The sequence below is a fragment of the Fulmarus glacialis genome, unplaced genomic scaffold, assembly GCF_000690835.1.
Source record: "Fulmarus glacialis isolate BGI_N327 unplaced genomic scaffold, ASM69083v1 scaffold497, whole genome shotgun sequence".
NCBI lineage: Eukaryota > Metazoa > Chordata > Aves > Procellariiformes > Procellariidae > Fulmarus > Fulmarus glacialis.
In genome coordinates, this window is record NW_009224837.1 from 29,282 (window position 1) to 45,075 (window position 15,794).

The 15,794-nt window shown below is 37.8% G+C and overlaps 1 protein-coding gene across 1 annotated transcript in view; it reads left to right on the forward strand.

Annotated features, from left to right (window-relative positions):
• The first annotated feature begins 1,465 nt into the window (after positions 1 to 1,465).
• Positions 1,466 to 15,794, forward strand: part of SLC15A5 (solute carrier family 15, member 5) — a 35,874-nt gene continuing 21,545 nt past the window's right edge. The window contains exons 1-4 of the mRNA XM_009582253.1: positions 1,466 to 1,835; positions 3,643 to 3,865; positions 9,859 to 10,028; positions 14,344 to 14,564. Coding sequence (XP_009580548.1) covers positions 1,466 to 1,835; positions 3,643 to 3,865; positions 9,859 to 10,028; positions 14,344 to 14,564 — 984 coding nt within the window. The remainder of the gene's footprint in view (positions 1,836 to 3,642; positions 3,866 to 9,858; positions 10,029 to 14,343; positions 14,565 to 15,794) is intronic.

Sequence of the window (15,794 nt, forward strand, 5' to 3'; positions counted from 1 at the left end):
CTCTGAGAGCTATAAGTTCTTTGGTGTCTGAGTTCTTGCTTTAGACTCGTACTAGATTAAAATATATTTTAGAATTATTTTAGGGAGCAATCTATTGCTACTTAAATTTAAGCTTCAGAGCTTCTAGGCTTTGTGTGTGAATCACAGTTGCTTTAGAAACAAGCCAGGGAAGTAAACCAAAACTTGACAGCAACATTCATTTTTCTTTTTTTTTTTTTTTTTTTTTTTTTTTGAGGTAATCTTGGAATCTATCTTTATGCATACTGGTTATATACTATTGTGCATCTGTTTTGGGATGTAGGAGTTCTTATATACTAAATAGATCTGAAGAGGTAAAATTTGAGTAGTTATATGAACAGATGGAAACAAACAGCAGAGCCTATGTCTCAAGAAATGCTGTCAGAGGTGTTGAGAGCTCTATTCAGAGCAGCAGGCCTGATTTGCCACTGCCTTGTAACATGTGTATGCATTTGCGTTTGTGCAAAATAAATGCAGAATGCTTCTCATTCCTAGTTGGGAGTATTTTGAACAGGTGTTAGTGATCTTAATGAGCTCCACAAAATGGAGAAACTGCTCTGGGAAATCTGCAAACTTCTCTGTGGATAAGGTAGCAGGAGCATTATAAAGCACTATAAGTTTGGCTCTTCCTAATTTCTTTTCAAGCTGGTGATTGCTTTTGGTTGATATGAGAGAACGCATCATCTGTGCCCCTGCCCCTTATGATGCATTGTAGCTATGGCACGGTACCTGGCTTGAGAAACAGTTCTGGTTTAGGTTGCTTCTGGATTGCTTTTTTTTCTTTGTTAATACATTCAACTTACTTTCTTTTAAAATTTGCTTTTCTAACTTAAATGTTGTAGCATTACTTATTTTTATAATTAACTTTATCTGAATTTCAACCAAAAATAACAAGAAATGGAATAATGATTAGATATTGTTAACCTTAAAAAAAAAAAAAAAATCCTCTTTATTTGTACTTGCATTTTTTCACTTGCTGCCTAATTAAAGTATCAGATTATTTTAACCAAATTATTTGCTTGATCTATTATTTGAATTCTGCTGAAAATGTTAGCTTTCCTGTATTTAAACCTTTATCTTTAACATACAGATAGAGTTGCACATACTGTATTGGATTCACATAATTTAATGGGTAATATAATTCTGGGGAAAAATTTTCTTTACCCCTAAATGGACTAATTAAATAAATAGAGTTCCTGAGTGTTGCTAAATTGAAATGTTGATGTAGCTCTTTGATTTTTTTTTTTTTCCTTTTTTTTTTTTTTTTTTTTAAATACTCTTTGATCCTATATGTAATGTCACAAAAGTGACAGGTGCCCTAAGAAATTGTAGTAGGGAAGTGTGGAATTCAAAGCGAGAGTCTTACCAGTTTGCTAATTACAGTGGAGAACAGAAGTATACCTGTAACTTAAGCTGCTCTACTCGGTCATACTCAAGCAAGACAAGCATGCCTGGTGCAGGCAGAAGAGATATGCAAGCGAAGCAACTTTTGAACCACACAGCTGACAAGGAGCAAAGACCATTACCTGGGAGAAGCAACCATGCTGGAAACCTGTCTCAATCTGAAAAAAAGCTCCAGGAGGCTATTTGTGTGCTGCTGGTGGAGCTGTGTGAGCGATTCACGTTCTTTGGCATTGTCTGCAACATGATCCTCTTCTGCACTGTCAAACTTGGCTATCGCAACTACCAGGCAGCTATTGTCAATATGTGCTTTGTAGGCACCTCCATGTTGACGCCAGTACTGGCTGGCTGGCTTGCCGAATGCCTCGTGGGGAGGATCAAGCTTGTGTGCATCTGCATGTTTCTACACTTCCTAGGTAGGTGACACCCCGGTGACTATTTCACGTTTTAGAAACTCTGTTGCAGAAATGCATTTTTGAGCATTGTGTTTGAAACCTAACAATTTTCTCCAACCTTGTGGCCACCTTCTCTAACAGCTACTTATTAGTTTCTCCTCTACAAAATGCACTGCAGTATTTTTGCCTATGTACATTTGTGAGGCAGTGCTTTGAACAAGACTGAGGAACATTTGCATCTTGTGGATAGTTGGTGCATAAACCTGACTCCTTTAAAGTGGCTTAGCTATTCGGAACATGGGTGCTCAACTCTTAAAATTGGTCCTTTTAACAAGCATCTAAGGTTATTAGTGTTTGGGACAAATGCGAGGCTTTAGTCAGAGAGATAGTGTGAGAGAGAGTTTTGAAACTGTTTCCCCGCTGTTGGTAGTAAGATTTGATTGTATGTAAAGGTGTATGATTGTTGCATTTGGACAAGAGGGAAAGATGTATTTAAGCACATACCAGTATAAACAAACTTTGCCTTAAGTAGAGAGGCTGTATCCTAATACCTATATTGAGAGCCTGCTTTCTGTTAGCACATTCTGAATCTTCCCCACGTGTTATTCTGGAGATCTCTTACATAAAAACACTGTTCAAACTAAGTACAACTGTTCTGTAGAAATTAGTGCATCTCACAGCTGGCGGTTATTCTGTCAACTTAAACCAAGCTGATAGAAATACTTTTTACTTGGGCCAGTTGTTGAGCATAAGCAAGTCTGATTTCTGCAATAGACAGCCACGTTGTTATTTAGACATACAACACAGTAAGAAAAAAATCAGAGTCATTCCTGAAATGTTCTCGAGCTGATTGCAAAACCATTGTGCAAGCAGCCTGGAAAAATGACTGCTATTATGTTCCACTGTTTCTCCCGTGGGCTTCTGGTTTGGAATCTACTTCTGCCACTTGTCCTTTCAAATGCATATCTTAAAATAGAAGACTGGTGACACAAACAGAATTTGATGTGTTCGGGTATTGTTTTAACCAGAACGGGTTTTTTGTTTGTTTTTGAAGATAGATCATTAAACATTCCTGATGTATTGGGGTTTGATGCGCAGTCGTAGTCTTAGTCATGGCTAACGTTGGTGTTGCTGACATATCAATATATTTTGAGTTTAGTCTCTAATTACAACTTGGAGAATCTGTAGCTGGTTAAATCTGAAAGACTTGCTTTGCAGACTAGAGGTGGTAAATGCAATTCATGGCAGTGCTTCTATAGGTAAAGTTTCTGAAAATCATGTATTTTCCGTGAAGCTGCAGCAGAAAAAAAGAAAAATTTCCGTAAAAGTTTTGAGATTTTATTTGTTAAATTATGATTCTCATTACAATTCTGGGATTTAAAGAAGATACAAAAAAGGCTACACTCCACCATGGGGTGGGTTTTTTGGTTGATCGGTGGTTCATCAGGTGAAGTTACATGTTTTAACTGGTGCCCTCTGGCAAGTGGAGAGCTACTGCCCTCTATGCGCAGGCAATGGGGAAGGCCAGTGAGAGTAGCTGTTTCCAGAGTGAGCTCTTCAGTTGATTGAAGAACCTGAATTCTTACAAGCATTTCAGAGGAAGATTGCTTTCTTGGAGGCCCTAAGTGGTCTTGCCTTACTATGTATAGCGACATCCAGAAAGGTTCTGCCTCTCTACAGAATTAAGACTCTCCCTTTTTGCACTACTCTGTTGTGTATCTTTGATTTTTCATCTGACTTTTCAACATAGTGCTTAAAAAATATGTAAGTCTTATTCATCAGTCTGATTCTAATCCATTTCAAATGACAATTTTCTTTCCAATTCCAGGCACAGCCCTATTACCTGTTGTGGCATTCCCCTTTGAAGATATTTACATTGATAGACGACATATTCTTCATACGCTAACCAAAAGGGAGCAGAAAATAGTATTCTACTTTGCACTACTCACAGCTAGTCTGGGAATAGGAGGCATAAGAGCTATAGTTTGTCCATTAAGCGCATACAACCTTGAGGACTGTGGACCAAAGGAACTTCTTTCATTTTTCAACTGGTTGGTAACTTAATGTCACCTAAATATCTGTTGGGGATGATAGAGCACTGCCTTGAAATTCACTGCTGACTTACAAGGGAGATTCTACAGATGGTGGGCTTCATGTTTTGTTTTTAACTGCAAAACATTTAGATTTTGGAAGAGTGTCCAAGAATTTCTGTAAAAACTTTTCCTAAATTTTTCCTTTTGCTAGGACCAGTAGATGATCATCTATTTTGGCCTCCTACAGAAATCTTCAGTCAGAATTAGGATGAACTGATTTGCTCAAATGCTTACAGACTTGATAGCCTAGTTGCTGTCCATTTGGTTTTCTACCTTTAACATGGCTATCCCTTTAGGATATTTTGCTGTTAGTCCCTAACTAACAGTGGCAAAATTCAATGATATATTAGAATTTACGTGAGAGTAAATATTTAGCGATGACAGACAGCAGTAGCGTCTGCTAATTTGTTGAAAATAGGGATTGCTAGTAGTCTCTAACTGCTAAGATCAGTGGTAGGGATCTACTGTATTGTTTCAGCTCTGTTGCTGTGAAGCTTTGGCATCAGATAAACCACTTGACATGTGTATATCGGTTTGAATATTTTAAAGTTTTTAAGAAAACTTTGAGGAGAAATTGCCCCTAAAATGGTTCTTAAAATTAAAAATGTTTTCATATTAACTATTTGTGTGTCTCAGTGTATCGGAGAGGTCATTTTTTATTATATGTTTGCCTTTATTTACCACTTCTGTAGCACTATACAGAGTGCTATATATATTCACCTGTACCTTCTGGTTAAACTGTGGAATAAGGATCAAAGTTACAGTGGGAACCTCCAGATTCCTGCTTTGAGGCAGGGTGAAGTAAGTCTTGAACTGCCCTTTTTCTCTTCTTTCGCTATACATGCACAGTTATTAAAATCAAAACCGGGCACATTTGCATATTGACAATGCAATGCCAAAGAATCAATGAAGATCTTAGTGAATCAGCTCTCTCTTCCTTTGGGAATGGCTTTCCTGGCTATTCTTTTTTTCTCCAATTATGTTAATATCAAAGAGTTTTGAATTAAATCCAAACTTTAGTGAATAAGGCAGCTTTAGCAAAGGTGGATGAAACTGTTTGGTTCCTTAGAGCAGATTCTGCCTCCTTGACCTGCCCATAGGAGAGAAGAAAAAAAAAAAATCCTTCCTTTTTACTCTATTCTGAGTTTTAATCCTTAATTAGCAACATCATTTTGATTAAATAAGACTCTGGGGGATTAAGACTGGAGAGCAATCAGTTGTTCTGAAAGATAGCTCTGGAGAATTTATTGTACTGTGGTCTTAGCCATTCAGAATTGTGTTTAATCAAAGTGACATTTCTCAGTGTTGATTACAAAGGAGACATAATACGAATAAAAAGTTCCTTGGGGGAATCCAAATGGGTCAGTTTTTGGGACTTTGGAAATATCAAGAAAGGCACATGTGCGATTAAAAAATATTTAATAATTTTTGCGGTGGCATCCAAGGAGAGGCTATTTGATTGCAATCTCAAGATTTAAAAAATGGGGGTTTCATTCTTAGCATTCTCAATCTTGCTAAAACCTCTCGGAATAGAATAATTTTCTCTTGGTAGGTGCTTGTCACAGGATTGAATTTTAAAATAATATAAAATGAGATGGTTGCATATTCTTGGTGAGTGAGAGTCTGTGTTCTTAGCCAAGTTCTATTTAAACAATCAGAATTATTGGGTTAAAGATTGGGTTAAAAGACCCTATAATTACCTGTTGTCTAATTCAACCCTTGAAGAAGATTGCTTTGCACATCTAGGGCCTGGTTCTAACCCCTAGTATGAACTATGAGTTTGACCTTTTAAATAAACAGAATATACCAAATCTAAGTGAAGAAGGAACTTGGATTCTGCTGGACTTCTGTTTTTCTAAGGTTAAGGTTATGGACTGGTACTGTTTTTGCAGCAGGAGAAGTAAATTCTGTCTATGGGAGCAGAGAATGAGAGCAAAGGGTGCAATCCAGACTAGGGATGTAGTAGTGTTGTGTCTTGTCTTACTGATCTGCTGTAAAAAAAATGCAGAGAACATGGGACCAGTAGTATTCCCCTTCCTCTTCCCTTTTTCTTTCTATATACTGCAGATCAGTTTCTGCTGTTATCCTGGACACACTTTACTCTGACTTTTAAAAATGTTTTTCTATCCCTTTGGGGTTTTTTTCCCCCCACCTTGTCTTTGCAGAGAACTCCATAGTGGTTCTGAAAAAATTTACCTCCTCCTACAAAGCTGTAGTACAGAAAAATATATAGCTTGGATACTGGTCCGTACATGGAATATCTGGGTCTGAGTTTGGGTAAATCAAAACTTAAATTGTGAGAGCTAGGCATGCTTAAAAAATAAAAGCAAATAATATTTCAAGTGACAGGAAATCTATTGAGTCTTCAAAATTAATCTAAAAAGTGACAAAAAATCAATTTTAGAATATTTTCATATATTTTACTTGATCTCAGATTGTATCTTTCAGCAGGTTCATCTCAATTGTTACATTAAGTAAAAACTTTTTTAATACTGTATAAACATAAACAATACTTTCAAATAAGAGATTACCCGAATGTTACTTCTTTAAAGTTATCATAATTAATACGTTTCTGTAAAATGCTATAATAAGATTATTAGGTTTTTATGGGCATGCCACAATAACATTTGGTTTTTATCTGGACTGCATTCTTGAAATGAACCTCCCAAGTTGGCATTTGACTCCCATTGTGAGGAGACCTCAGAGGGCTGAAGCTCCAGGAACGAGCTGTTCACTGCAAAGTTGGACATGATATTCAGTTTGACGTATTTAACTAATTCAGCTGTGCCCTGCTGGGATGTCTGAGACACTTTACGTAATGCAAGTCCAAATATTGCAATATTAGATAGCTGTGGTATATGAGCGCTAGCAAGATGTGTTTCTGATCTGCTGCTGTCCGTATGATATGAGCAAATCCCAAAATTCTGATGTGTGCATTGATGTTAGTTTATCTTTCTTGTTTGGTCCATAGGGATTGCTAAAACACGTTGGGGGGGGTTTCTCTTCTCATTTCTGCAAGAGGACAGGAGCTTTACATTTCAGTCTTGCAGTACTTTGCTATATGGTGGTGAAAAACAAAAGCACTCTCCTGTACTCAAGGGTTTTCTTTGGAGGTTCCTACTTCCAGTGAAACAGGCGTAGAGTCATAAAGAGTGTCAGGACTTCAGGTAGCTCAGGCACACTTCTTTAGAAAGTTTGGAAAACAGCCACTGAAACTTCTAACTTAAAAATTGTCAGTTAGGAATTGTTTCAAAACTTCTACACAAGTTCTAGCTGACCCAGTTGTGTAACTGTATTTTTTTTAAAAGCTTTAGTTGAACAGGGATCAACATGTGTGTGTACAAAATCCCTCCAACTATACCATCATCACAGAATAACATCATTCCAAAATGCCTAGAGACTGCTTTCAGTGGAGGGGAAAAGTCCATGATTCTGATGAGTATCATCTCCTGAAAATGTAAATTACTTAAAGGAAACAGTAATTGGTTTGGAACTTCAGACATATTTTGGTGTGACTTCAGAGAAAGGCGTGAGGCAGGAGAGCTCGCTGCTGTGCATGTCCTTGCTGGTTCCAGGAGAACTGCTGCTGCATGGCTCTCGGCAGCACTGCGTTTGCCCTGGTGGAGTACGTCATTTTTCTTCTGCCACTTGCCCTGGGTCCTGTGAGGCAAGCTGCATAAGCATGTTCCCACACCTACTGCTGCACAGCCCTGTGGTCATCTCCCATCCCTTAGCAGGGTGAGAGAGTTGTCTTTAACTGAACAGACCTGAGTAGCATTACCAAGGTCCGTACTTCTGCCATGATAAAGGTTTTGCTTTCTTGGCACTAGCTAGATGTGATGTAATGGGCAACGTCAGAACAAGTGGAAGGAGTACAGCCGGCACTTCAATACTGTAACATGCAATATGACTATGGTTTGTCCTGGCAATTATGGCAGGCCACCTAGAAGTCATTTTAAATGAATGAGGAGGGGTTGAGGAAGTCTCCTACGTGTCAAGAGAGACTTGCAATCCCCCTCTTAGGATTTTCAGCTCAAAGTATTTTGCTATGATTGCTGATACAGGGAGCTGCAATGGTAGACTGATACCTCACTCCTGTCCTACCCACTCATTTGCAGTTGAGGAGGGATCAAGCTGGAGAGCTTGGAAGTTGGATTGTTGAGGGGTAACTGGTCTTCTACAACATGTTAAGATTTTTCTTTTATTGTTGAGAAGGTAGTTCTAGATGAATTAGGAGACATAAATACTTAAGTCCAAATAGCATACGTGAGGCAGAAGTGGCACCACACAAGAAAGCAAGCTTTGCTTCCTCAAGCAATATGTATTAAGCTGTATAATTATGTATCAATGTATATTTCACCTTTAAATGAAACCATTTTGCTAAGGTTCCAACAAAGTGAAGGAATCTGCTCTTGCAGTTGCTTACAAAATGTAATCTGTGATATATTGAGGTAGTACTACTCCATTATTGATCCCTCTTCTTTGTTTAAAATACAGTTGACATCTTTAAAGCCAACTTGGAACTTGAACGTTTAGCCAAAGTTAAAGTTGTTAACTTAAAATTTCAAAGGCTAAGTCTGCAAGCCAGAGTCAAATCTGAAATAAAAGTTGCTGAATAACTGACTCTGAGTCTTCAAAAGAAGTATCATACTGATCCCCAACAGTTAGTATTTTTGGAAACTGTGACTCCAACAAAGCAGGTCCTTCCTAAATCTGATCTCTCTACTCTGAGATGCTGAATATTCATCGAGTCTGCTCTGTAGCCTCAAACTCCTGTTTTGTGTGAGTTATGTTTTAAGGGAAACGTTGGCTAAAGCTCTGCTGAAAGCAAAAAGACAACACAAGTGGCCTGAAGAACAGTGTAAGGAGAGCACCTTAGAATTTAAAAGAACGTAGAGGGGTTATAACTGAAACATTTGTAATTATGAATGGTAAGAGTAAAAATTGGTCAGTCATGTTGCGAGAAGAGGGCTATGCAATAGAAGAATAAGCAGTACATTTTGTTTCACTTCACTTAATAAATGGCTATACAGTTAACTAAGTTCTCAAAAAAGCTGAATTTTAGACAAACTCATGATTTAGTATGTTATGTAGGAGTCAGAATCCAAGGAAAAAAAGTGTGGTGACAATATACTCCTAACTGTGCAGATATAAACACATTTGCTATGGTAAAGAACATAAGTAGTTATCCTTTTGCATCCTATCAGGGAAATGCATTGGTTTGGCATTTTTTATTTTGGGGGGTTGCTTTTTGTTATCCTTATAATTCCTTAAAGTATATTTATTGTGCTATTGTGAGGGGTTCCAAACTGCGGTAGGCTTATCCCTAGTGGTATGCCTTCTGCTTCCAAGAGTATGCAATTTTCATTTGAATATCTTCTGTGCGTAGGAGGGACTCAGCACTTGGGAAGCACCTCTACTGCCAAAGGTAGTCTCAAAGCAAATTATGTTGGGGAACCTCCTTATCAAGATATTTCCAGAAGCCAATAGAAATTCAAGCTGAGCCTTGCAACTAACAGAAAAGCCATCCCTTCTGATAAATCAAATTCTAATATTTTTTTAAACAAGGAATGGTGGCATTAAGACATTTCTCTCTTAAGCTTAAAGCATGTGGTTTGATGATATTGCATACACAAAACTTATGTTATCAGATATTAAATACGTAAATGTTGATGTATTTAATTAGTCTGATCCACAAGAATATTTCCAGTACTAGATTGATAATCTGTTCAGCTCTGCTGCCTTAGTACAGTTACTTTTATCATATACCTCTTGGAGCTGAGACATCCAAGTGAAATTTGATGTTAATTGCTGTGTCAATGTGTGCATGGTACTGATGCTGTCCATGCTTGCTATACTTACCATGCGTTTAATGTAATGTTTTAATCTTCTGTAAAGTCCTTATATTATTCAGCCTCTCCACTCTTCTCTCTCTTATCTGTGTGTACTAGGTTTTATTGGCTCATTAACTTAAATTCAGCAGTTGTCTTTGTCAGCATTTCTTATATCCAACAGTCTGTGGCCAGGAACCTTGGTTTTCTCATCCCATTTGTGTCCGTGCTTATGGCTATGATCACAATTCACATGGTGCGTGGTGAAATGATTTACAAACCTAAAACAGGTAAGAGGCAACTATATCCTGGGAAATATCTTTAGAGATTATTTTCATGGAAGATACCAACTTGCATATCTAAACGAGTTCTTCCACAACACTGTCCTGTTTGGTTGGAGATTTGGTTGGGTTTTAGCTCTACAAGGTCTGTGTGTAAGAGACAATATCCATCTTCTGTAAAGATAGACCTGGAGATTCTGGATAGGCTGAAAATGTGGAAAGCAGTCTCTGGTAAACTTATGTACATTTCCTGTCATGTCAAGACGTGTCAAAACGTTTGCCTATGCAGGAAGGGGTATCATATGCATGTTGCTGGTGGACTTTATTTTGCCATGTTTGGTTCAACCTATGCCCTATGTGCTTTGGTCAGTTGAAGCAGAGTTCATGCCTTTGCTAAGGCACGAGGCACGCTTGTGTTTTCTCCTTTAAGTGTCCTCCATTGCTTCGCCTGAACTCTCACCTCAGCAGCCAAGCAGTGTAGTTAGTCAGCTAAACAGAAATATGCACTAGCAGCAAAGTTGTTGTATAATGCCTTTACCTTGCAGAATGTCTGATGCTTGTTGTTATTTCAACGTGATTGCTTATACAACATCAAGTGTTTTTACACATGTGAAAATAACTAGAAATACTGAATAACTTTAAATAGTTCCTGTGCAGACTGTGGAGATATTTTAAAACAGAAGTTCTTACACTTCTGTGGCCTCATTACTTAGTACCTGAGTTCTTCAAAATCCTTTGATGGCAACTACCCCTCTCCATTGACCAAGCACGGAAATGTCAGTGGAGCCTAGGTGACTTGAATAAAGCTGTAAATGCCAAAACCTTGCTATTCTTTTTCCAGTAGAACCCAGAAACTGAAAGCAAGTTATTTCAGTCTTTTTGTTATAAACATAACCTAAGCAAAAATATAGTAGCAGTGAGGGAATGAATGCATAAATCAAGTACCTGGGAATATCGTAGTGAGGATGTCACTAGATAGGTTTATTCAAAACAAGTAGAGCCAAAGAAATGCATCCCCTCCGCAACACCCCAAAAACATCATGATAATATGCAACTGAGGTCTGCAAAGACTAGCATCAAATTAGCTAGCTTCTTATGGAGAGAATGGTGGCTGTCTGGCTTGCTGGGGCTCACTACAGGTTTTACAACCTAAGAAAGTAAAAAGATTCGTTAGTATCCACCCCTGAGCTGGACTATTTCATATGGACTAAAGCTGTAGCTTATCATCTAACTAGTTTAATTCTACTAAGTGGAATAACATAGATTTGTAGATTTTGTCTATCTTGGCCATCAACAAAGCTAGCAGAATGGTTTTTTGTATCAAATATTTTTCCCTGTGACTGTTGTTTGATTTATCGTGTATTTTCCAAGTCTTTGCAGAATGCCAATCTCCACACTAATATCTGCAAACTTTTTTTATCTCCTTAGTCAAAATAAAAGATAATATACTTTGTACCTTCCATGAGATGATGAAATTGGAAATTCTTCAGAAGTGTAATTCAAATCCGTAGGTGACCTTAAATGATTTTTGTATATGCTGCCTTTTTTATTTTAAGGTAACTCTTCAAATATGGATCATGCATTGAATTATGTTTAGCTGTCAAGCATGGACTTCATTTGCATTTCTTCCAACTGCTATAATTTTGTGGAGTGGCAGGTGACCACAGATGAGGAAAAAACCATGTATCTACCATCTAGGGTGCAATGTAGGTTTTTTATTGTAATTAGGTAGCATAGATATTCATGATTAGATCAAGGTCAAAGTAGCAGAACATTACAGCCAAGGACTGAAGTATAAAAGAGAAGGAAAATCGCCTTCTGAAAGTTGCAATTTAATATCTATATATATTTTTTTTTTTTTTAAGAAAACATTAGAAATACAAGTTTAGAGTATATGATGTTGATCTACACAATGTGTACTGATATAAATATTTATGCTTTTAAACATGTCTCTTACTAGCTGATCAGATTTGTAATCTGAAGAATTCACCACTATGGAGTTCTGTGGGGTCTACTTATTTTCTTTTAAAGAAGGGGTGAGACACTTATTCTAACTACATCATTGGCAAAATCCTCTTGATCTCAATTAGGTCTATATGTCATTCAAGTTGATTTTTGAACTACAACTTCGAGCAGCTTTATCTTCCGAGTTTACTAGATCTTATAATCTGCTGGAATTCCATGCCAAGAAGCACAGCTAAATAATATAGTTGTCTGTTTTGCCTCATACGAAATAATGTTTCCTAGGTAGTTGACTGAAATTACATTAAAGAGGGCCTCAGCTGATCCGTTAGGAAAGTCAGGATTTATTGTCTATTTTACTCTTTTTTTTTTTTTCAATGGAAGTAAGAAAGAAGAGTCTGCCCAACATCTTCCATTCCAAAGGAAAGGAGATGGCCGTGGCCATTTTCAAGACTAGGTCAGATAAACCAGGACACAACCGTGTTGTCGCTTTGTTTGAGCTGCCTGCTAGTCTTGTCATGGGGTACTCTGTGCATCTTCTGGTTTCAGCACTGACTGGGTTCAAACCCTTGTAGAGCAGCAATAACACCACTTTACTGCTTTTAATTCCTTCTTTGTGAGTGCCCAACCTCTAGTATATGGCAAAGCCAAAGATTATCACTTCTCTGATCTAAAACATGTAATTACTAGCTCTGCCAATGAGTTGAGCTGATACTGACTTTTCTGCTACCTTTTTTTTACTTCTGAAAATAATTCAATGGAAGTAAGAAAGAAGAGTCTGCCCAACATCTTCCATTCCAAAGGAAAGGAGATGGCCGTGGCCATTTTCAAGACTAGGTCAGATAAACCAGGACACAACCGTGTTGTCGCTTTGTTTGAGCTGCCTGCTAGTCTTGTCATGGGGTACTCTGTGCATCTTCTGGTTTCAGCACTGACTGGGTTCAAACCCTTGTAGAGCAGCAATAACACCACTTTACTGCTTTTAATTCCTTCTTTGTGAGTGCCCAACCTCTAGTATATGGCAAAGCCAAAGATTATCACTTCTCTGATCTAAAACATGTAATTACTAGCTCTGCCAATGAGTTGAGCTGATACTGACTTTTCTGCTACCTTTTTTTACTTCTGAAAATAACTCTGCTTTGACAAGAGCCCCAAGTCCCACTTGTTTTCTGGTTAGCTTCTTAGTCAAGTCACTCTGGAAGTCTGCATATTTTTCTTTTAATCTTCAGATTTGGTCTTGAAATAGTCTAGATCCTAGACTTAAACATCACTTACAATGAGTGGTAAGAATAGCTGCCTAGTACAGTCGTACAGAACAATAAAAACTGTACCAACTCTCTGTGTTTGCAAGCTTTGATATGCTCTCTATTTCCAATTTTATTCAACAACGCCAACAGTCTACAGGTTAATGCTAAATAGTCAGAGTTTTAAATATTAGTTATCTAATAGAATTCCCTTTCTTAGTACTCTAGAGCAAGTGCTTCTGATAGGTGTCAATGGATATTTCTAGAAAATAATTTCCATACCAGAGACAGTAGGGAGGCATTTTTTCCCTCTACCATCTTCTTAGTTCACTGTAGTTTTTGGAAAGTATTTATTTATAGATACCCAGGTTATTGTAGTGCTTCAACACGCTCAGAAAAGCAGAGAAGTGCTATAACCCTTGTTTGCATGGATCGGCGACTTACCAAAGGTAAATGAATCTGCATTCCCAAGCCTGAAGCTAACAGTTTTATCCTTGTTTTAGTTGCATTGCCTCTGAGTCTGAGAACCAAGTTAGCAATTCTGGAGCCCAGTAACCAGTGGGCAAGTTTTAATATACCAAATACTAACTGGAAACTTCTCTCCCACAGGATGCTACCTGGAAGTCCTGAGATAGTATTTCTAGCTTTGAAATGCATCCATGAAAATTCTCTGATCTCATCAGCCCTCTTTTGGGCTCCTTTTCCTTCTCACTTCATTACTACCTTCCCCTTGCTGGACTTCAGCGGATATGCAATATTTCATTGCTGTCTTGAATTAAAAACTAACCTCATTCAATCAATAGAAAGCAAAGCAAAGTAATACTTTACCTGCTCAACCACAAAAACAAATTCTTGTGGTGTGTTAAATAATTGGTAGCAGAAGGCACTTTTCTCTGTGGATGTTGGGCTGGATTGCTTTTGTAACAATTAGGTTGTGAACCAACTGGCTTCCAAAAAAGAACATTTTGGAACAAATCCAGACTGTTACTGCCTTCCCGCTCCCCAAAAAGACATAAAGGTGAATATATCAGGTTGTATTTTCCCTCCCAAGGTGATTTGTCTTGTCATGTTTATTTTGGCAGCAAGTAAAAACTTGCAATGTATCTCTTTGTTTGCAGACAGTTCCCTGCTGACGACTTTTGGGGTAATTGCTAGTGCACTGAAAATGTGCTGCATACGATATCGCTACTTTAGCGGAGGTGTGACAAACTGGCTAGATCATGCCAAGGAAAACTATGGTGGTCAGTACAGTGAAACTCAGGTGGAAAGCACAAAGTCGCTTGCCAGGCTCTTCCCGTTGTTTGCTTTCCAAATTCTATACAGAACATGTATCATGCAGGTGGGTACACAGCTTTTAAACAAAAATCTTGAAAAATACTGTGACATGTGTTTACTACTATGTTTCTAGGCATGTTTTTTTTTTAACTGTTGCTTTACTAGCAGAGCAACCTTGCAGAGTAGTTTTAGTTACCTGAGAATATACCTTGTTATATTCTCTCGTCAACTAAGTAAAATCAACTTGATCAAGACTCATGAAGGAGCTTGTGTGACTGCTTGCTACTTATTTCTCTGAACCCTTACTGGCTGAAACATCTAGTGCTAGAGTCCTGTGCACCTTGTGCTGCCGTGTTACAGTTATCAGAGACTCAGGCTCAGCATTCTTGTGAAAAAATTTAATTTTCCAATTTCTTAAATGTTCACTCACTTTTTGGGAGAGGTAGAAAATCTTCATTTGCTCTTTTGGTTGCATATTTCTCTTACTGTTTCGGCGGGATTATGTGGGTAGTGTACCTACACTGGAAATGGGTGGTTTTCCATTTGTGGAAAGAAACAGTCCTTTCACAGCCTCTCTACTAGGCTACACGATTCTTTCCACTTCTGAGTGCGTGTATGTTATATAAATGTAAATGTGTCAAGGAGCTACTTAAGCTAACATGATACCTTCAGATTCATTTCTGTCTGGATGATCCTGGCTAAGCAGGAGTTTGAGGTAGCTTACCCCTTGGCAAGTGGCATAACAAATTTATGAGCTGGCTTGGAAATTCATTTTTAGTAATTGGTGTTAAAATGCTGCTTAAGGAAATTCTTACAAATATGTAGTGTATACTGCTTTATTGACACTCCCTCTTGCCATCATTCTACATTCTCATCCATCTGCTTCATTCTTTCTCCTCTTCCCTCCCCGCCCCCCCCAAAGGCACAAAAAGCCAAGCAAACAAAAAAACCCACCCTAAACCAACAAATGCAGACATATGGCCGAGGCTATGCATTAATGACCAGATGGAAATGAACCAGATATCATTAATTGAAGTTGTAATAATCAGGTATACATCTAGAAAAGATAAAAATATTTGCACTGCTGAAAGAGATTACTTTTATTCCTTCGGTAAAATTTCCAGTAAGTTTAAGGCTCTTTCTTAGACCAGGCGATAGATCAATATCTTTTTTGTAAAGATTAATAGTATTTTCTCCATATTATTAAGTTAACAGCTTTCAATGCCTGTGATTCATGTTGAAGATCTTTTAATTCCTATTAAGAAGTCAATTCTGATTTGCAATAGGCAGTGGA